Source organism: Bos indicus, chromosome 5, assembly GCF_029378745.1.
Source record: "Bos indicus isolate NIAB-ARS_2022 breed Sahiwal x Tharparkar chromosome 5, NIAB-ARS_B.indTharparkar_mat_pri_1.0, whole genome shotgun sequence".
Lineage (NCBI taxonomy): Eukaryota > Metazoa > Chordata > Mammalia > Artiodactyla > Bovidae > Bos > Bos indicus.
The window spans coordinates 11,162,621-11,180,421 of NC_091764.1; the positions used below are offsets into that span (position 1 = coordinate 11,162,621).

The 17,801-nt window shown below is 35.7% G+C and overlaps 1 protein-coding gene across 20 annotated transcripts in view; it reads right to left on the reverse strand.

The window, feature by feature from the left end:
- The window catches only part of PPFIA2 (PTPRF interacting protein alpha 2), a 501,225-nt gene that overhangs the window by 191,051 nt on the left and 292,373 nt on the right, over positions 1-17,801 (reverse strand). For all 20 annotated transcript variants that reach the window (XR_011566513.1, XM_070788874.1, XM_070788862.1 and 17 more), the window contains 2 exons: positions 13,760-13,861; positions 3,613-3,777 (listed from right to left, as the gene is read on the reverse strand). Coding sequence is in view for 19 of the 20 variants with exons in the window: in XM_070788874.1 (XP_070644975.1) it covers positions 3,613-3,777; positions 13,760-13,861 (267 nt within the window). In the remaining variant the exon portion in view is untranslated. The remainder of the gene's footprint in view (positions 1-3,612; positions 3,778-13,759; positions 13,862-17,801) is intronic.

The window sequence follows — 17,801 nt, forward strand, 5'->3', positions numbered from 1 at the left end:
TTAATTTATTAATGGTATAGTTTAATTAATTCTTTTTCTTTTTTAAAGTAAGATTTAACTAGGGATATAAGTTAAATACACAGAATATCTAGAAACCTATGTACATAATAATTTTAAAATTGAAGTACATTTTCTAGTTAGCAGACATAAAAAAAACAAGTGATATCTTATGAATCTAGACTCTAATTGATTTTAAAAAATCTCAATTATTTTAATACAGCATAATGAAACTGAAATTATTCAGGTGACTGGGTGTACTTAACTCTTGAAATACATGTTAAATAAGAAAGAATTAATGCCTGAGTGGAGTTTTAATATTAATTTCATTGATATTTTCATTATATTTCATTATGTTTAAAATCTGAAAATTAATAATACATGCATAAATGGATATTTGATATCAAATGTAATTACACAAGATCCTTCATGATGTTTAAGTATGCCAGATTGGCTGCCAGGTACCAATGCTGTTAGACAAATATCCAACTGTTCATAAAAATGCATGAAACTTATGTTGATTAATAACTGAACAAGAGTGACTTAGAAGGAAATCTTTGATGATTTGACTTGGGAAATACTTTTTTCTATGAGTGCTTGGAAAGATGCAAACAAAACAAATATTCCATAGGCATGAAAATGAGGAGGACTGCTGATACACTGAATGCAGATATCAACAGAAACCTTAGTAGAAGTTCTTGATATTTAACAGAGATGATTGTAAAGTTTTATGCACCATTTCCTAAAATACTAGATATAAAATATGGATATTCTGATAAAAATCTAAGAATCTTGGTTGATGAGAAGAGCAATATGAAATAGTCAAAATGTAAATTAATCTCAACATATGCAACACTAATCAGATCACATTTAGACTGAAATAAAGAGGTTAGAGTACTATGTTTAAAAGACATACATTTTTCATTTCCTCTAGCCCACAAAATTGGTACACATATTGGAGAACTATGTCAAAATCACTGCTGGTCTTAGCTAATTGGTGTGTATTCTACCCTACAGCTCAGTGAATATATAAATGAGGACATTAATAATGAAGACTGCCAGTCATTGCAATTGTCCAGAGCTATGCTCAGTCTTTGTATTTTATTTAGCTCTTCTTGTGTTCTAAACCTTCTGTGGCAAAGTTTTTCATTACATCTTCTTCTGATCTTTCATATATGTTTTATGTTAATAACCATAGCACTTAAAATAGAATATTGTAAGTACTTGTTTATATGGGTCTCTCCTCACCTCTCCTGATCACCACAAGAAGCTGTTAGCTATTCTTAGTTAGGAAAATTGTTTATGAAGATGCTTAGGCACATGTCAACCCCTCAATAATTAAATGAAATGCTAATTTAAATAAGCATGTGAATCAACAGTGATACTAATATCTTTACGTAGTTTGTAATTTTTGTCAAGTGCTGAAATTTATCATTAACAATAACATTCATTAACATTTACTGAGCATTTCTCATTTACTAAGTACTGGCTAGGAGCTTTATATGTCAGACAACTCTACTGGGTAGGGTAGAGTTCTCTTCATTCAAAAGAAGAGAAAACAGATTAGAGAACTTAAGACACTTGTCTAATTCAGTCTAACTCCAAAGTTCAAGCTCATAATACTTTTCCTTTAGGCTATTTGTTATTACTTAGTTGACAATCAGTTCAGCTGCCCCTCAACTTAGCAACATCCAGGGTACTTCTGGTGAGTTACTAAACCCTATTACAGTCCCTATGGTCACAGTATGAAATAGCTTATGCTAAGCTCACTGAACTTTAATATGTACTAAATTACTTTTAGATCCTAAGTTGTACAACAACCATTTTCTTCTTAAATGTACTCATATTTGTATGAAGTGCTGTTTTATTTATTGCCTTCTATTCATTTTTTTTTCATAACAGCATCCCTCATTTAAGTGATGTGGGACATCTGGGGAACAGCCAAAACTATTCACTCTCTAGACCCTCACTCAAGTCACTCAAAACTGCTAGATTTTCTCTGAATAGGCCATGCTCTTTTCAACACTCTTGGTTAGTTCACAAATTGAGCATACTGCTTAGAGTATCTTTACTTCTCTGCCTAACAACCCTTACACATTTTAATACCCAGATCAAATGTCACCCCCTCTGTGAAGACATTCTTGACGTTCTTATTACTTCTTCAAGCACAATTAGTTGCAACTCTTCCTGTGACTCCATATCACATTGTGTATATCTTTGCGTCACATAGCCTGTTATTGACATGGGAACTCCAGCGCTATGAACTCCTTACTTGTAAAGAAAGTGTGCCAAATATATGCCAAGGAGTCTAACACATAATAGCTATTGTATAAATGTACAGTCTTGCTAATTCTTATTAATGCAGTTTTATACTAAGAAAAGAAATATAATAAGAAAGTAAACATTAAAGATATTAAATTACTGTTTTATATTAGTTGATATTATATAGATAGGGATTTTTATATAATATCCATTTGTGTCTTATTCAAAATTATTTATAAACTAATTGCCTCTTATACTAAAATTAAAAATAAGATACAGTTCCTTATTAATAATCTTGAAGACAGAATTGTAGTTATCCTTATACATGCACAAAATCCCCTGCTCTAAGAACATCTGAAAGACTGATGATAAAAATATGTAAGGATATAAATATTAAATAGAGCAAAAGTATCTGTATGCTCAAAATCTATATATAACTGAGTAATAATCCCTAGTTTGGCTTTTAGTGCTCAGAACTTGTCAGATAATTTACAATGAAGTGCCCCAATTCCCACTGTAGAAAATCCTAAAGCCTTATTAATTTTAAAATTTTAATCTTTGAAATTTAACAAAATTGAAATCATGTCATAAGCCTTACTAATCTCCAAAGAATATTATCATCATATTGGCTTATTAATGTCCATAGAACTTATTTGAGTAACAGTTAAGAGAACTTACAGTTACTTAAAAAAGACCTAAAGCAGATTTTGCTACTAATGCCTTATGCTGCCCCATGTGGAGACTCTTTAAAATGTGTGTTCAGTACTAAGCTATTAGAAATTCCCCAAATAAAACCCTAAACTTCTAATATGAACCTCTAAAGGTTAAAGTACATCCAATTTACATCTCAAGATGTTTTACTGTCAGCTAGGAGTCTTCTATATGGCGACACACTTCAGAGAGGCAGGGAGGAGAGAGACTGCGGGGTGGGGAGAGAATAGAGAGAAAGGGAGAAAGAAAGAAAGGCTAAATGACAGTATTAAATTTCAAATGGCCATCTAGACTAGGACTATAGCGTGCCATAATAGGAGTCTTAATAAGCCATAGATTCAGTGGGATTAAACAAAAGAATGTGGTTATGAATATTAATAATATACATCAAATAGTCCAGTTGCATTTTTTGAGTGATTTTTTCCTGTAACTCAAATATGTTCCTCTGAACTGCCTGACTACAGCAATCAACTGAGTCGTGGATGAAGACGAGGAGCTTGACGATGACGACAAAAGCAGAGTTAAGCTTGAAATCTTTTGGTAATACTATACCTTTTTTCCAGTAGTTTGATTTTTAATTTCAGCTTTATTGAAGTTATAATTGACATATCAAATTGTAATAATCCTTTCCCAGTACTATACCTTTTCATCCAAGGCCTTGTGGTGCTCAAATAAAGATTTCAGCGCCTTGAGAACCTCAACTTCACTGGACACTCCCGAGGGTGACTGGGCTTGTCGCTTCACCACCGTCATTCTCAGTGACCTCTCGTGTCGTGACACAAGGCACTCCAAATGCTCCAGTAATAGCTATTGGGTTTAACAGAAAATGTAATTGCCTTATGAATACAGGTCACTAATGCACAGAGAGGACTTCTATTTTAGCAGACTGAAGATTTATATATTATCTAATGATAACATCAGATTATCCTACAGGTAGCATCAGTGAAACACAAACCTGAGTTCATAAACCAGGGTTCAAAAATATACTAGAAGTAAATTGCATTTCTATCACATAACAATTTATTAAATTTAAAATATAATGTGAATTATATACATTCTTTTATAAGATTTAATAATGTCAGTTTAAGCTGAGGAGAACTAGAAAACACCATATGTGAAAATGAAAGTTGCTTAGTCTAGTCCGATTCTTTGCAAACCCACGGACTATACAGTCCATGGAATTCTCCAGGCCAGAATACTGGAATAGGTAGCCTTTCCCTTCTCCAGGGGATCCTCCCCACCTAGGGATTGAACCCAGATCTCCTGCTTTGCAGGTGGATTCTTTACCAGCTCAGCCACAGGGGAAGATCCAATAAATAGGATAACTATTGAAAAATGTTATACAATGATGACTTTATTAGAAAATAGAATTCAAAGTCAAAATTAATTTCACTTATATCTGATAATTAAAATTTTTTAAGTTGAAGGAAATGAGCATAAACTTCATGTTGCTTTAAACTTGATTATAATGACAATCACATGTTGCTATAGTAATTAATGTGGTAACACTAATGATTTTATTCACAATTAAATTCTTGGATTACATAACAGAAAAATATATGCAGCCAACTGGAATATAGTAATTGAGACCAGCAGTAGTCATTTTGGGGAAAGAGATTAAGGACATAATTATTAAACTGTCTGCTCTGGAATGTACATTCACCCAGAGTAGTCTTTGGTGCCACGACAGAGATTAGGGGCAAGTCCAGTGAACAATGTTTCATTCTGTCACAGACTTTATGCTCTGACTTTTCCCAAATAAATTTTGCTTTTAAATGTTTTGTGAATTGGAGTTTCACCTTTATTTTATAACGCAGTTCTGCAACTAAAAGCAAAGATATATGAAAAAAAGAAAAAGCTGTTATCAGTTATTACAATTTTGCTAGTGAAGAGTTGTGGTGTTGGAGAAGACTCAAGAGTCCCTTGAACTGTAAGGAGATCCAACCAGTCCATTCTAAAGGAAATCAGCCCTGAATATTCATAGGAAGGACTGATGCTGAAGCTGAAACTCCAATACTTTGTCCACCTGATGGGAAAAACAGACTCATTGGAAAAGACCCTGATGCTGGGAAAGATTGAAGGCAGGAGGAGAAGGGGACGACAGAGGATGAGATGGTTGAATGGCATCACTGACTCAATGGACATGATTTTGAGTAAACTCCGGGGGTTGGTGATGGAGAGGGAGGCCTGGCATGCTACAGTCCATGGGGTCACTAAAAGTCGGACACAACTGAGCGACTGAACTGAACTGAACAACAAATGACTAGTAAGGAGAAAAGATTTTCAGAAGGCTAGTGAAAGCATAGGCTAACAAATGGTGTCTAGGCAAAACAAGCAGGATTACTGAAACAATATAGGAAAAGGCAGATATAAGATACTGAGTTGGAAAGATGTAAAGAAAAACTATTATCTTTCAAGAGTTTTCCTAAAGCTCATACTATAGTGAGAAATTTAGTTTTCCCACAAAACTACTATTAATTTCAGTGTCACATATTAGTGTCATGTTTCTCAGTTCTTAATAAGTTATTTTTTCTGTATTCACTGTCATTAATTATGGTTCAGAATGTCAGAAAACTTTGCCTATTATTAACACAAAAAAACACAAATATCTGAGATACTAAATGTATATAGATCAGTCAGTAGGAATCATATTTAAGCATCAAAATAATATTTAAAGTTCTTCAGTATAAAGATGATATAATCATTATTTTCAAAGAGCTTTTATTTACCAACCTCTTATTATAATCATGGTATTCTACTCCCCTGAATTATGTAGATTCTATAGACACATCTATAGATGTGTGCATTGCTTAAATCCAAGCTGTTTCACATAAGTTATAGAGCTCTGCCTATTTCTCCAACTTTATCTAATATTAGTTTTCCCTTCTCAGCATTTGTCTATATCTAATTCACCATTTATTGTACACATTCACCTTGTTTAAGTCTGTCTCTCAAAAAACAATGTAAGGTCCATGAGGAAAGAAAGTATTTTTATTTATTAATATTTTCCCTATTTTGTCCATTGCCATATCTCTTAGTGCCTAGAAGATTGGCACATAATAGATGTGTACAAATTTTTGTTAAATGAATAAATGAACCCTGATTAAAACAGGAGTTTGTAAGAGCTCTGTCTATAAGTAAGAACTCCTCAGACAAATGGGAATCTGGGATATCTGACCCAGATAGATTTGAAAAATCAATAATTAAATTAACATCAAAAGAAGGAACAGTATCTTCTATGATTCATGGATAGTTAAATGACCACCTGAGTTATTCTAAAATGAGGTGTCTCTGAAAGTAAGGCTTTGATGGACTGAGTCATAGGGACAATAGACCATTTTGAAGGGCAGGAGGAATATAAGGACAGTGAGGTGAGCTGGCTGCTTTGAACTGCGTTGAAGAGTTAAAAGAAATAAAATGACTAGCATAAGGTTTTAAGATTTAGGTCAAAGCTCAGAGAACCCAGAAGCTGCTGCGGCTGCTCAGAAGAGCCTCTTATTGAGGTCCCAAGACAAAACAGAAAAAAAGAGAAAGAGCCTGATCTAGGAGAGGTCACTGAATTACAATGTATGATGAATTCAGAGCCTTACCAGATTTCTTATTTGGAAAACTTGGAACTACTCTGAAAATAAAAGGGCACCCCCAAGAATTAGAAAAAGGAAATTTAGAAAATACTCTTATCCCCTGAACTCCAATGAGCTGCCATGCTTTACTGATAAGTTACATCTCATTTGTCTTGGTGACCACGCATGACTTCACTTAGAGCAGTTACCTTGCAAAACAAAGCCTATGTTCCCTCCTCTTGAATCTGTGGAGGCCTTTGACTGTTCTGACCAACCTGCGTTGTACAGTGAAGTTACAATTTGTGACTTTTGAGTCTAGGTCCTAAGAGGCAATGCGGTTTCCAGCTAGTTCACTGGCACACTTGCTCTTAGGTCCTGGAGCCACTGCATAAAAACTCACTACTCTGAGACCACTGTGCCACAGAGCTCATATGGAGGTTCTTACATGTAAAGTCCCAATTAAACCTGTCTGTCTTTCAGTCATTCCAGCCTAGGTGCCAGACACAAGAGCAAAGAAGTCATCTCACAAGTAGACCTTTCAATCCCCAGATATTTGCGTCACCACCTGAAGACCATAGGCTAAAGTTGGCCCATACCATCTTATGGTAAAGGATAATTTTCAGAAATCTTGTGAGCTTGTGGTTAAACACAGTTAGGTAAAGCTTAAATTATGTAAGCTTATGACTCAATGGACATGAGTCTGAGCAAACTCCAGGAGATAGTGAAGGACAGGAAGGCCTAGCGTGCTGCAGTTCATGGGGTCGTAAAGAATCAGGCATGACTTAGAGCCTGAACAACAACAAATAATTAAATATTTTTAAAAAATAGTAACCATTCAAAATATATCACTTCCTAATTATCTTAGTATATTTTACTATTACCAATGTCCACGGCATTGTTTACTTTAATTTATTTGAATAATAGAAATACTATATAATGGTTCACTACTGTGCATTTTTTCCCAACTCTGCATTCGGTGACAGCATGTTGGTAGTTTGAAATCAGCAACAATGGGAGTATTTTCACCATGGAAAATGAGTAACACTATATATTTTTTTCTTTTTCAGATTAAAAAAAATAAATTGTTTACCAGTCACTGCATGTGCGCTCAATCGTGTCCAACTCCTAACAATCCCATGGGCTGTAGCCTGCCAGGCTTCTCTATCCATGGGGTTTCCTAGGTATGAATACTGGAGTGGGTTGTCATTTCCTTCTCCAGGGCATCTTTCAGATTCAGGGACTGAAACTGTGTCTCTTGCATCTCTCGCATCAGCTGGCAGATTCTCCACCACTGAGCCACCTGGGAAGCCCACTAGACCTCAAGTCATCCCAGCTGAGAGCCCAAAACTTACGGAGCAGAAAAGGGCTGTCGTACCTGTGCCCTTTCTGAATCTCTGACCCATAGAACTGTGAGTGTAGTAAAATATTGCTTGTGTCATTACATTTTGGGATGGTCTGTTTTGAAGCAATAGATAATCAGGAAATCTTCCCTAAGGAAAAGAGAATGCAAACATTTCTTTGGATATTAGCTCTAAGCTAAAACTACATTTTTGGTGCTCACTGGCGTACAGCTTTTCAATAATCTGGTAGACATAATGATTCATCCTGTGGATAAACTGGCCTATTTATTTGACCACCACAGCATTTTCTCAGTGGGCATAAAATAGTGACCATGGTTTCAGGGATAGGACTTATTCACTGGCCTGACAAAATGGGGTTCTTGATGAAAGTGAAAGAGAAAAGTGAAAAAGTTGGCTTAAAGCTCAACATTCAGAAAACGAAGATCATGGCATCCGGTCCCATCACTTCATGGGAAATAGATGGGGAAACAGTGTCAGACTTTATTTTTTGGGCTGCAAAATCACTGCAGATGGTGACTGCAGCCATGAAATTAAAAGACGCTTACTTCTTGGAAGGAAAGTTATGACCAACCTAGACAGCATATTAAAAAGCAGAGACATTACTTTGCCAACAAAGGCCCATCTAGTCAAAGCTATCGTTTTTCCAATGGTCATGTATGGATGTGAGAGTTGGACTATAAAGAAAGCTGAGTGCCGAAGAATTGATGCTTTTGAACTGTGGTGTCAGAGAAGACTCTTGAGAGTCTCTTGGACTGCAAGGAGATCCAATCAGTCCATCCTAAAGGAAATCAGTCCTGAATATTCATTAGAAGGACTGATTTTGAAGCTGAAACTCTAATACTTTGGCCACCTGATGCAAAGAACTGACTCATTAGAAAAGACCCTGATGCTGGGAATGATTGAAGGTGAGAGGAGAAGGGGACGACAGAGGATGAGATGGTTAGAGGGCATCATCGACTCAATGGATATGCGTTTGAGTAAACTCCAGGAGTTGGTGATGGACAGGGAAGCCTGGTGTGCTGCAGTCCATGGGGTCACAAAGAGTTGGACATAACTGAGCGACTGAACTGAACTGAACTGATGTTGATTCTGATGAATACCTATGTAGTCCATAGGTTACAAAATATTAGGATAATATTGATATTTAATGAGAGCATAACTGTGCACTGAAGAACCATATGCACGTGGCTGAATACAGTATCGAGATATGAATCTTTTTTTGTGAATAGGAGATTTTATTTTTGTCTAAGAAGTCTATTTGTATTGTTGGGTAGATACATATCAGTATTGCTGCTTTTTGGAATTTTAATACGAAAACAAGTATGATAAAATCTGGGTGGTAATGCAGACTAACATCTCAGGTTGCCCCCAATCTTTTGAATGTATCTTCCATGTTTGATAGGCCCCCACATTCTGAATGCCATCATTCCAATGGACAATCCAAAAAACACTTCTCAGGCATGTTCACCACCAGGTGGCAGACGTGTGACTTAATAGCCGGCCCCCTGCACAGGAGAGATTCTGAGGGGAGTCAGGTGAGGACAGGAGCTGGGCAGGGGGCATCCCTCTTGCTGGTACAGGTATTAGCAGAGGCTGCGTGTCTCTGGGACATCGGATGGAAGAAAAACACAAAGCTAAGAAATGCTGTCCTAGAAATCATGCACGTAAGCTCAGTTTAGACATTTCTCATAGGCTTTAATTAAAGCCTTCTTGATTAAAACGGCAGACTGTACTGTTTTGTGCAATTGGGAACTCTCGTCCATGTAATAACAAAAACAGTTGTGTTTTTAGTGATATAAACCAGACTCTTTAAAGAGTTTGACAATTTAAATATTCTGAACACTCTTTGATGCCTAGAAAAATATTCTCTATAATAGAGGCTTAATAGTTGTTGAACTGAAGTAATAATGCTTGTAAATTATCTATCTTGGAGAATGTGGCCAGAAAATGTTCTAATCTAGAAGGTATCTATGGCTTTTAAGCTTTAAATGAAAACCTATTACAAATAAAAAGGAACTTACCTAAGATGCCACTAACAGTCTACTAATTTGTACACCTTTGCTAGAAACAAAACTTTGATGTTTAATGAATCTTGCAGAAGGCACCCTTTGGTATACACTCAAAGGACTGGAGGGACGATGTGAGTGGCCATTAATTTATGTTGGAATTCACTTTAAATGACCACAGCCTGGATATTTATACACATAAACGTATCAAATCCTATATCCATAGACACATATTGCCTCACTGAGAATTTTTAAACTAAATTTCTAAAACTATAAGTCTTTCTACAACATCACCTTGTGTGCAATTATCTTCAATCACATACAATATTCAAGTAGAAATGTATTCTGCCCTGTAAACTAATTTGGCCTCTGTAATATGGTCAAATAACACAATAGCAGCATCGGAAAATGAAAACAGTCAAATTGATTGCTTTCTTAATCAGTCCACTTAGTATCCTTTACTCTCAAACATGGCTTAGATACCCTACAGGATCTTGTTTTCTTTTCACATTAAGAAAAGAGTTCCTTGGAGAAGGAAATGGCAACCCACTCCAGTATTCTTGCCTGGGAAATCCCATGAACAGAGGAGTCCGGTGGGCTATGATCCATAAGGTTGCAAAAGGGCTGGACATGACCCATCGTTTGACAATGGGTTTTATGCACGTTTGAGTCCCACACTGAATAGCTGTAGGGAGAACATGTGTTGTACCTTACTCACTCTTGTGTTTGTCATAACCTATTGTAGCACTTCATAAAAAATATACATGAACCCGAACACACACATATTTTATCTGCTTTTAACTACCAGGGTCTTCCTTTTCTCAACCGGATTGTACTTTCTACTCCTCAAGGAAACAACTTTAGAGGGATTTTAACTTGTACAGACAGGCTGATCAAGAATGGGAAGCTTTTCTTTAGTGTCTGATTTTATTTGAACATTCATTTAATATAATTCTTTTGGCTCAAAACAAAAGTAAGGGCATAGTAAGGAATGTTTCAAACTCAGTCTTTAAACTAAGGATCATTGTTAATAAGTCATCTCTGAGCTCTTCAGGTACCAGAGCAGTTGAAACAACAAACAGCAAGAATGAAACAACAACAAAACTTTTCTACTCTTATATTAAGAAATAGTAACTATATAAATATTTATATTTTCCCTCACCCTTTAATTCGAATAATTCTGCAAAAATATGGTAATTTTCAGCAGTTGATTTCAGTATGTTGAAAAATGGCAGGAATGCTGTTTTCTACAAATACAACTTGCATGGGTATGGTTAGAGAAGTTTTAGGAATAACAAATTTTGTTTCATTATTTTTTTCTACATTCTTTTTAGTGTGGAAATATTAAACAATAAAGATTTTTGAATGTTTCTTTAAATATGCACTACAATTTTTGAAGTTTTTATTTTTGTACAATCATGAATAAGATTAACATGACTTTATTTGGATTTTCTCAATTTAATTACTTGAGGCAGTTGGGTTTAGGAGCAACTCTAGTGATTATTTTGATTTTTTTTTTTTTTTGTACACTTTTATTTTGGGGGCAAGGATCAGGTTTATCTGTAGTGACAAAATGATAAATGGCCACAGCTTTACCTGTGACATCAGAATAAATACCTAGCACATTACTTTCCACACAGCTGATAGAAAATAGATTACTAAACAGATTGGGGCTGAATTACAAGAAGTTGAACAAACTCTGCTCCTTCCTAGAGATAATCCCTTAGGTCACACATTACTTGTGAGTAACAGGAATATGCTTTTTAAAATATACAGCCATTGATGAAGCCACAGAGTGCACTCTCTGGGTGTGTCATTTACAAGCTGTGTGTCTTGGGGCAAGTTGCTGTGTTAGTTTTCTCATCAGTTAAATGGGGACAATAGGATTGCTGTGAGGATAATGTGAGTGAAACACATAAAACAGAGAGAGAGACATTTCACCTTTAATCAATATGTCACTATATTATTACCATTATTATTGTGCGATACACAAGATAAAATTTATTCATTCATCTTCCTCTGAAAATTCTATTTTCTATTTGAGAACAGATATAATTCACTCAAATATCCTACCTTTTGATCTATTGCTTTTGCTGATACTCAAAATGAACAACAAAACCTCCATCCACCTATGAGTTCTCTTTATGAACTGTGTTTTCTGTGTTATCTATTTCAGTTTGTAAGCATATGTTAACCTCTCAATGTTGAAAGAGAGAGTCACAAGCTTATCATGACCCTAGAAGTTGAGACACTCAATTCTACTCAAACTTTCCCACAATCTAATAAAAAATTCTTTTCGGGTGTGAGATCACATTACTTTGTTGCTTTCTCTCCATGACCAGTAAGTGGGTGTTTATAGCAAGAAGAAAAATATACCACACAGAAGGAGAAACTATTATGTAAATCCATTTAAAAATCTTATATTTAGCAACATTTAATAGGGTATTGAAACTCCAGTACTTTGGCCACCTGATGCGAAGAGCTGACTCATTGGAAAAGACTCTGATGCTGGGAGGGATTGGGGGCAGGAGGAGAAGGGGACGACAGAGGATGAGATGGCTGGATGGCATCACTGACTCGATGGATGTGAGTTTGAGTGAACTCCAGGAGCTGGTGATGGACAGGGAGGCCTGGCGTGCTGCGATTCATGGGGTCGCAAAGAGTCGGACATGACTGAGTGACTGAACTGAACTGAACAGAATAGGGCATTATAGGGGAAGAGTAAAGATTTTCTGATTTTCAGACCTGGATATTTCTGAGGTGGTGGGGGAGGTGATTATGTAACTAAGTTGTTACATATAAATCAATGGTTTGCACAAGGAAGGCTTCATAAATCTATTTCCCTTGATGTAATCAACAACAAAAATCCTCCACATCATTTAGAAAGGTAGAAAAAATGTTTTCTAGCTTTATTCATGTTTTGTCTTACAATATTCAGCTGTCATTTTTATGTTACTAAGACCAAGCGTACAATGAGTACATAATTAACATACCTTACTCTCTCAGTATTAATCTGCCAGAACTCTTAACACTTCAAATATTTTCACTTACTTCATATTGAAATTGAACTACAGTCACACCAAAGTGGTTTTACTTTACATTATTTTACTAGAAAAACTTCTCTCATTGACAAGTAATATGACAGTTTACACAGTCTGAAATTTAGTAAATTTTTCTTCTGAACTAGAAAATAAGGTACCTCTGATGATAGCAAGTCATGTGATTAAACAAATACATGGGTTTTCAAGAGCAGACTACTGTAATTTCCATCAGGTTCATGAAATAAAAATATCATAACTGGAAGTCTCCTTCATGAGCTTCTAAAATAGAAAAGGTATGCCTCTTTTAATTAGGAGAGTCCTCTTTCAGTGATTTACATTTTTAACATCTTTTTAAAAAATTATTGTTTTTCTGAGGGTGAGGTGAGGATGAACATCAGGCCATTCCCTCATAGTACCCAGAAGGCAAAATCATGCTCCCCTTTCAAACCTGTGACCCTACCATCTTGCCCACTCCCAGTGTCTGAAGCATGACCCACCTACTCCATTGCAAAACAGTCTGGAACTCACAATGGAAATGCCACTTTTCCTTTTAAAGTAAAAAAAACAAAGGTCAGAAGAAACACTAACATTTTTTAAGGCAACACCATGATTCAGTAGGCAAGGCTATAATTTAGGTTTCTGGTCTTCCTGTTCTGAGTTTTGTAGTATATTCTCTTTCACTCTAAGTAACAGACAATAAGTTGGTGTCTGCTTGAAGTCTTCCTGAAGTTTTTAAAGGCTTCTATTTTTATGAATGTATTAGAGATAAGACACTGAACTATGGAATTACTTCCAAGCAGAGGCAGTTTTATACTTACTCTTGTGTTGTTTCTTTCAGCTTTAAGTTCAGAAATTTCTTCTTCCTTTTCCAAAAGTTGTTCCCTGCAAGCATTTAATTCTTTTGTCAGAGCAGCAAATTCCTGAAAGGGGAATAAAAAATTTTTTTGAAGACATATACCAGATTTTTAAAAAATGTATTCCAGCAGGAAGGAAAAAAAAAAAAATCAAAATATAAACTTTTGAGTGTAAAGAATAGAAAGAAATGGCCTAGTTGATTATACCTTGCTGTTATGTATACATACATTGCTGTCATTAAATCAACCTCATTCCAACCTTCAACAAATGCTAGTCCATGATACTTAACATACACATAATATTATAATACACTGTTCAGATGAGAGTATAAAATATATTTCAGAATGTATCAGATATAGCATATTGAATTTAACATTAGTATGATAACATATTGATAATATGGAATAATTTAAACTTTGCTAATTTTGTGAACAACTCTGAAGATCTTACACTCTCACTCTGTATCACAAAGTTTAGACTGGGTGTACTACATCATAAGGAAAAAACAGCTACCATCAACACCAAGCTAAAATTCTTAAATACACTATTTAGAGATTAAGAAGTGTACTTATTAAATAGGATGAAGAAAGAGAATACACCTGTGTCCTACAAAATAATAAATATAATATATTTATAATATATAATTATATATATAATATAATATAATAATAAATGCATCTAATACTTGATATCATTATCTGAGAGTCTCCTATTAATTTATGTATTGCTCAGTTTTTCATTCTGAAAGGTAAGCTCCATGTGAACTGGGACTTTACTGACTTCACTGACTTCACTGCTAAAGTCCTAGTGTCTAAGACATAGTGGGTGCTCAACTAGTATTTATTTTCAATAAAAGAACACAGGTAATATATTCTGGAGGACTTCCCAGGTGACTGACTCAGTGGTAAAGAATCTGCCTGCCAAGCAGGAGATGGGGGTTCAATCCCTGGATCAGGAACATGCCCGGGAGAAGGAAATGGCAACCCAAGCCAGTATTCTTGCCTGGGGAATCCCTAGACAGAGGAGTCTGGCAGGGTACAGTCCACAGGGTCACAAAAGAGTTGGACACGCCTTAGCAAGTAAACAACAACATATTCTGGAGTAATCCTTTCTCCATTACAAATGACACTTTGGAGTAATTGTCAATGGCTTCCTTCCCCAAAATGGGATCAGAGATTAAATAATGTGAGTATTTCTACCATTAGGTAGTGTGTTTAGACACAATAAAGAATGCTTAAAAAGAAGGCAGAAACACCTATTGAACTATTCTGTTACTTCAATTTACAAATAAATATTTTTAAGTAATTTTAACATATCCATATTATTATAAAATTCTTCACAGTGGTTCTTTAATAAAATTGATGGCTGTCAAATGTGTTAAGTATTTGGGAAAATTTGGGACTAGACTGGGAAGGAACTGTCAGAATATCAAAAAGAAAAAACAAAAATGGAGAGATAGGTTTGGTTGACCTAACCCTCACAAAGGCAAATTTAGTAAAAAGTAAATGAATATGATGATTATGCAAAGCTGGGAAAGGTTTAGGGTTTATATTTTTGCCTGCTTCAACCACTTATTTTGCTGGTTCTCTGAGTGGCTTCAAACCAACTGGATACTTCAAAAACCTCGGAGCAGACATTTAGAGTTTAGAATCAAGATGAAAGAGTTCATTGTTTCATTTGGCTGGCATTACAGATAAATGTTTTCTCCTCTGATTGCTGCCTGCTTAAATGTTCATATTCTGAGTATATTATTCAAGTGGAGAATGGAAATAAGCAACAAGTAGAAAAAAAAAACACAACACTTGTATAGAAAACAAAATTTTCTTCATATAAACTGCATAGTTTTGATGGAGAAAAGAAGAGAGTAAGAAAGAACCTGCACTGCTTTTTAAAATTAATCCTATATTCACGAATAGGGCTTCCCAGATGGCACTAATGGTAAAGAACTCGCTGGCCAATACAGGAGAGAGAAGAGACGTGAGTTCAATCCCTGGGTCAGGAAGATTCCCTTGAGGAGGGCAAGGCAACCCACTCCAGTATTCTTGTCTGGAGAATCCCATGGACAGAGAAGCCTGGAGGGCTGTAGTCCAGAGGGTTGCAAAGAGTCAGACATGACTGAAGGGACTTAGCATGAATACATGCAAACTTACACGAATATCATAAGACAAAATATTAATCAAATCTGTAAATTTAGTATCATATCATTTTTTTAAGTGAAACATATATCTGGATTATCTTTTTAGAAGTTTAACTTACTATCTTCAGAAAGAAAAAAGGTCAGAAGAAAATAATTTATAATTTTAACATTTCTTATCTCCAGATGGTAAAATTATAAGTGAATTTTGTTTTTTTGGCTTTATGCTATGTATTTTGCTATCAAAACTCTCTAGAATAAATATGCTTTTATGCCTAGTGAATAAAAGAAAATGCGAATCTATAAATTCACTGAAACAGTCATGTGTTCATAACCAATGACAGATATTAGTCAAGATGTTACTAGTGACAGACGACTTTGCATTTTTAATTTACTATCATGGCGCTGACTCTGAACAAGCTATTTAGTGACTCCATGTATTAAGATTAATCTTACATTTATTAACTTTCTCTCAAATTCCAGGCACTATTTTCACATTCATTATCCTATTTTACTCTCTCAGTAACTAGTGGGGGAGTCTCATTTCCATTTCATGGCTGAGGAAACTGAATTACCAAGATAAAAGTTCAAGTTCACAAAGCTCATAACCCATAGTGAGGAATATTGTGAATACAGCTCTCCAGACTGGACTTCCAGGGCTTTTCCACTACACCATTTTGACCTGGCATGTATGTATGGATCAGAGTTGGAGGACATTCAGCAATCTTCTTCTTTATCTGGAGATTTACATAACCATTACTTATAATTACCTGATATGATCCTTCTTAATTAGTCCAAAGGGAGCGTGGGGATCTAGGAAGTGGCGTATTTCTTCCATGCAGGGTTACAAGTGTGAGACAAGGACATCCTGAAAATCTAGGACTGAAGTAGATGCACCTGTCTTGTATGGAGTTAATCATCAAATGTTTTTACACTTTTTCTCTGACACTTCTCTATTCTGTACCAACTTCTCCATCCATACTGTCACATGAACTGAGTTTTTTAAATCAACTTTTCCTAGATAACATTAATAATAATAATAGAAGAGGTAATTAACATTGAGTGAGCCCTTACCATACACCAGGTACTCTACCAAGCAATTTATATTGATTATCTCATTAATCCTAATGAAATTCTGTAAGGTGATACTAAAATCTCGCTAAACAAAGCTAAACGCTTACCATACAATTCAGCAAATCTCACTCCATGGTATCTCATGCCAAAGAAATCACACTCCAATGAAGTTGAAAACTATGTCCACACAAAACCCTGCATACACCATTTATAGCAGTTCCATGCATAATCGCTAAGACTTGGAAGCAATCAAGATGCCTTTCAGTAGGTGAAGGGATAAATAAACAGTAGCACCCTTAGACAAGGAAGTACTGCTGCTGCTGCTGCTGCTAAGTCGCTTCAGTCGTGTCCGACTCTGTGTGACCCCATAGACGGCAGCCCACCAGGCTCCCCCATCCCTGGGATTCTCCAGGCAAGAACACTGGAGTGGGTTGCCATTTCCTTCTCCAATGCATGAAAGTGAAAAGTGAAAGTGAAGTCACTCAGTCGTGTCCGGCTCTTAGCGACCCCATGGACTGCAGCCCACCAGGCTCCTCCATCCATGGGATTTTCCAGGCAAGAGTACTGGAGTGGGGTGCCATTGCCTTCTCTGAAGGGAGTATTATCTAGTGCTAAAAAGAAATGAGCTATCAAACCAGGAAAAAACATGGAGAGACCTTCCATGTATATTAGTAAATCAAAGAAGCCAATCTGAAATTGCTACTATTGTATGATTCCAACCATATAACATTCTTAAAAAAATAAAATTTGGGGACTGGTAAAAAGATGAATGGTTGCCACAGGGGTTGCAGGTGTGG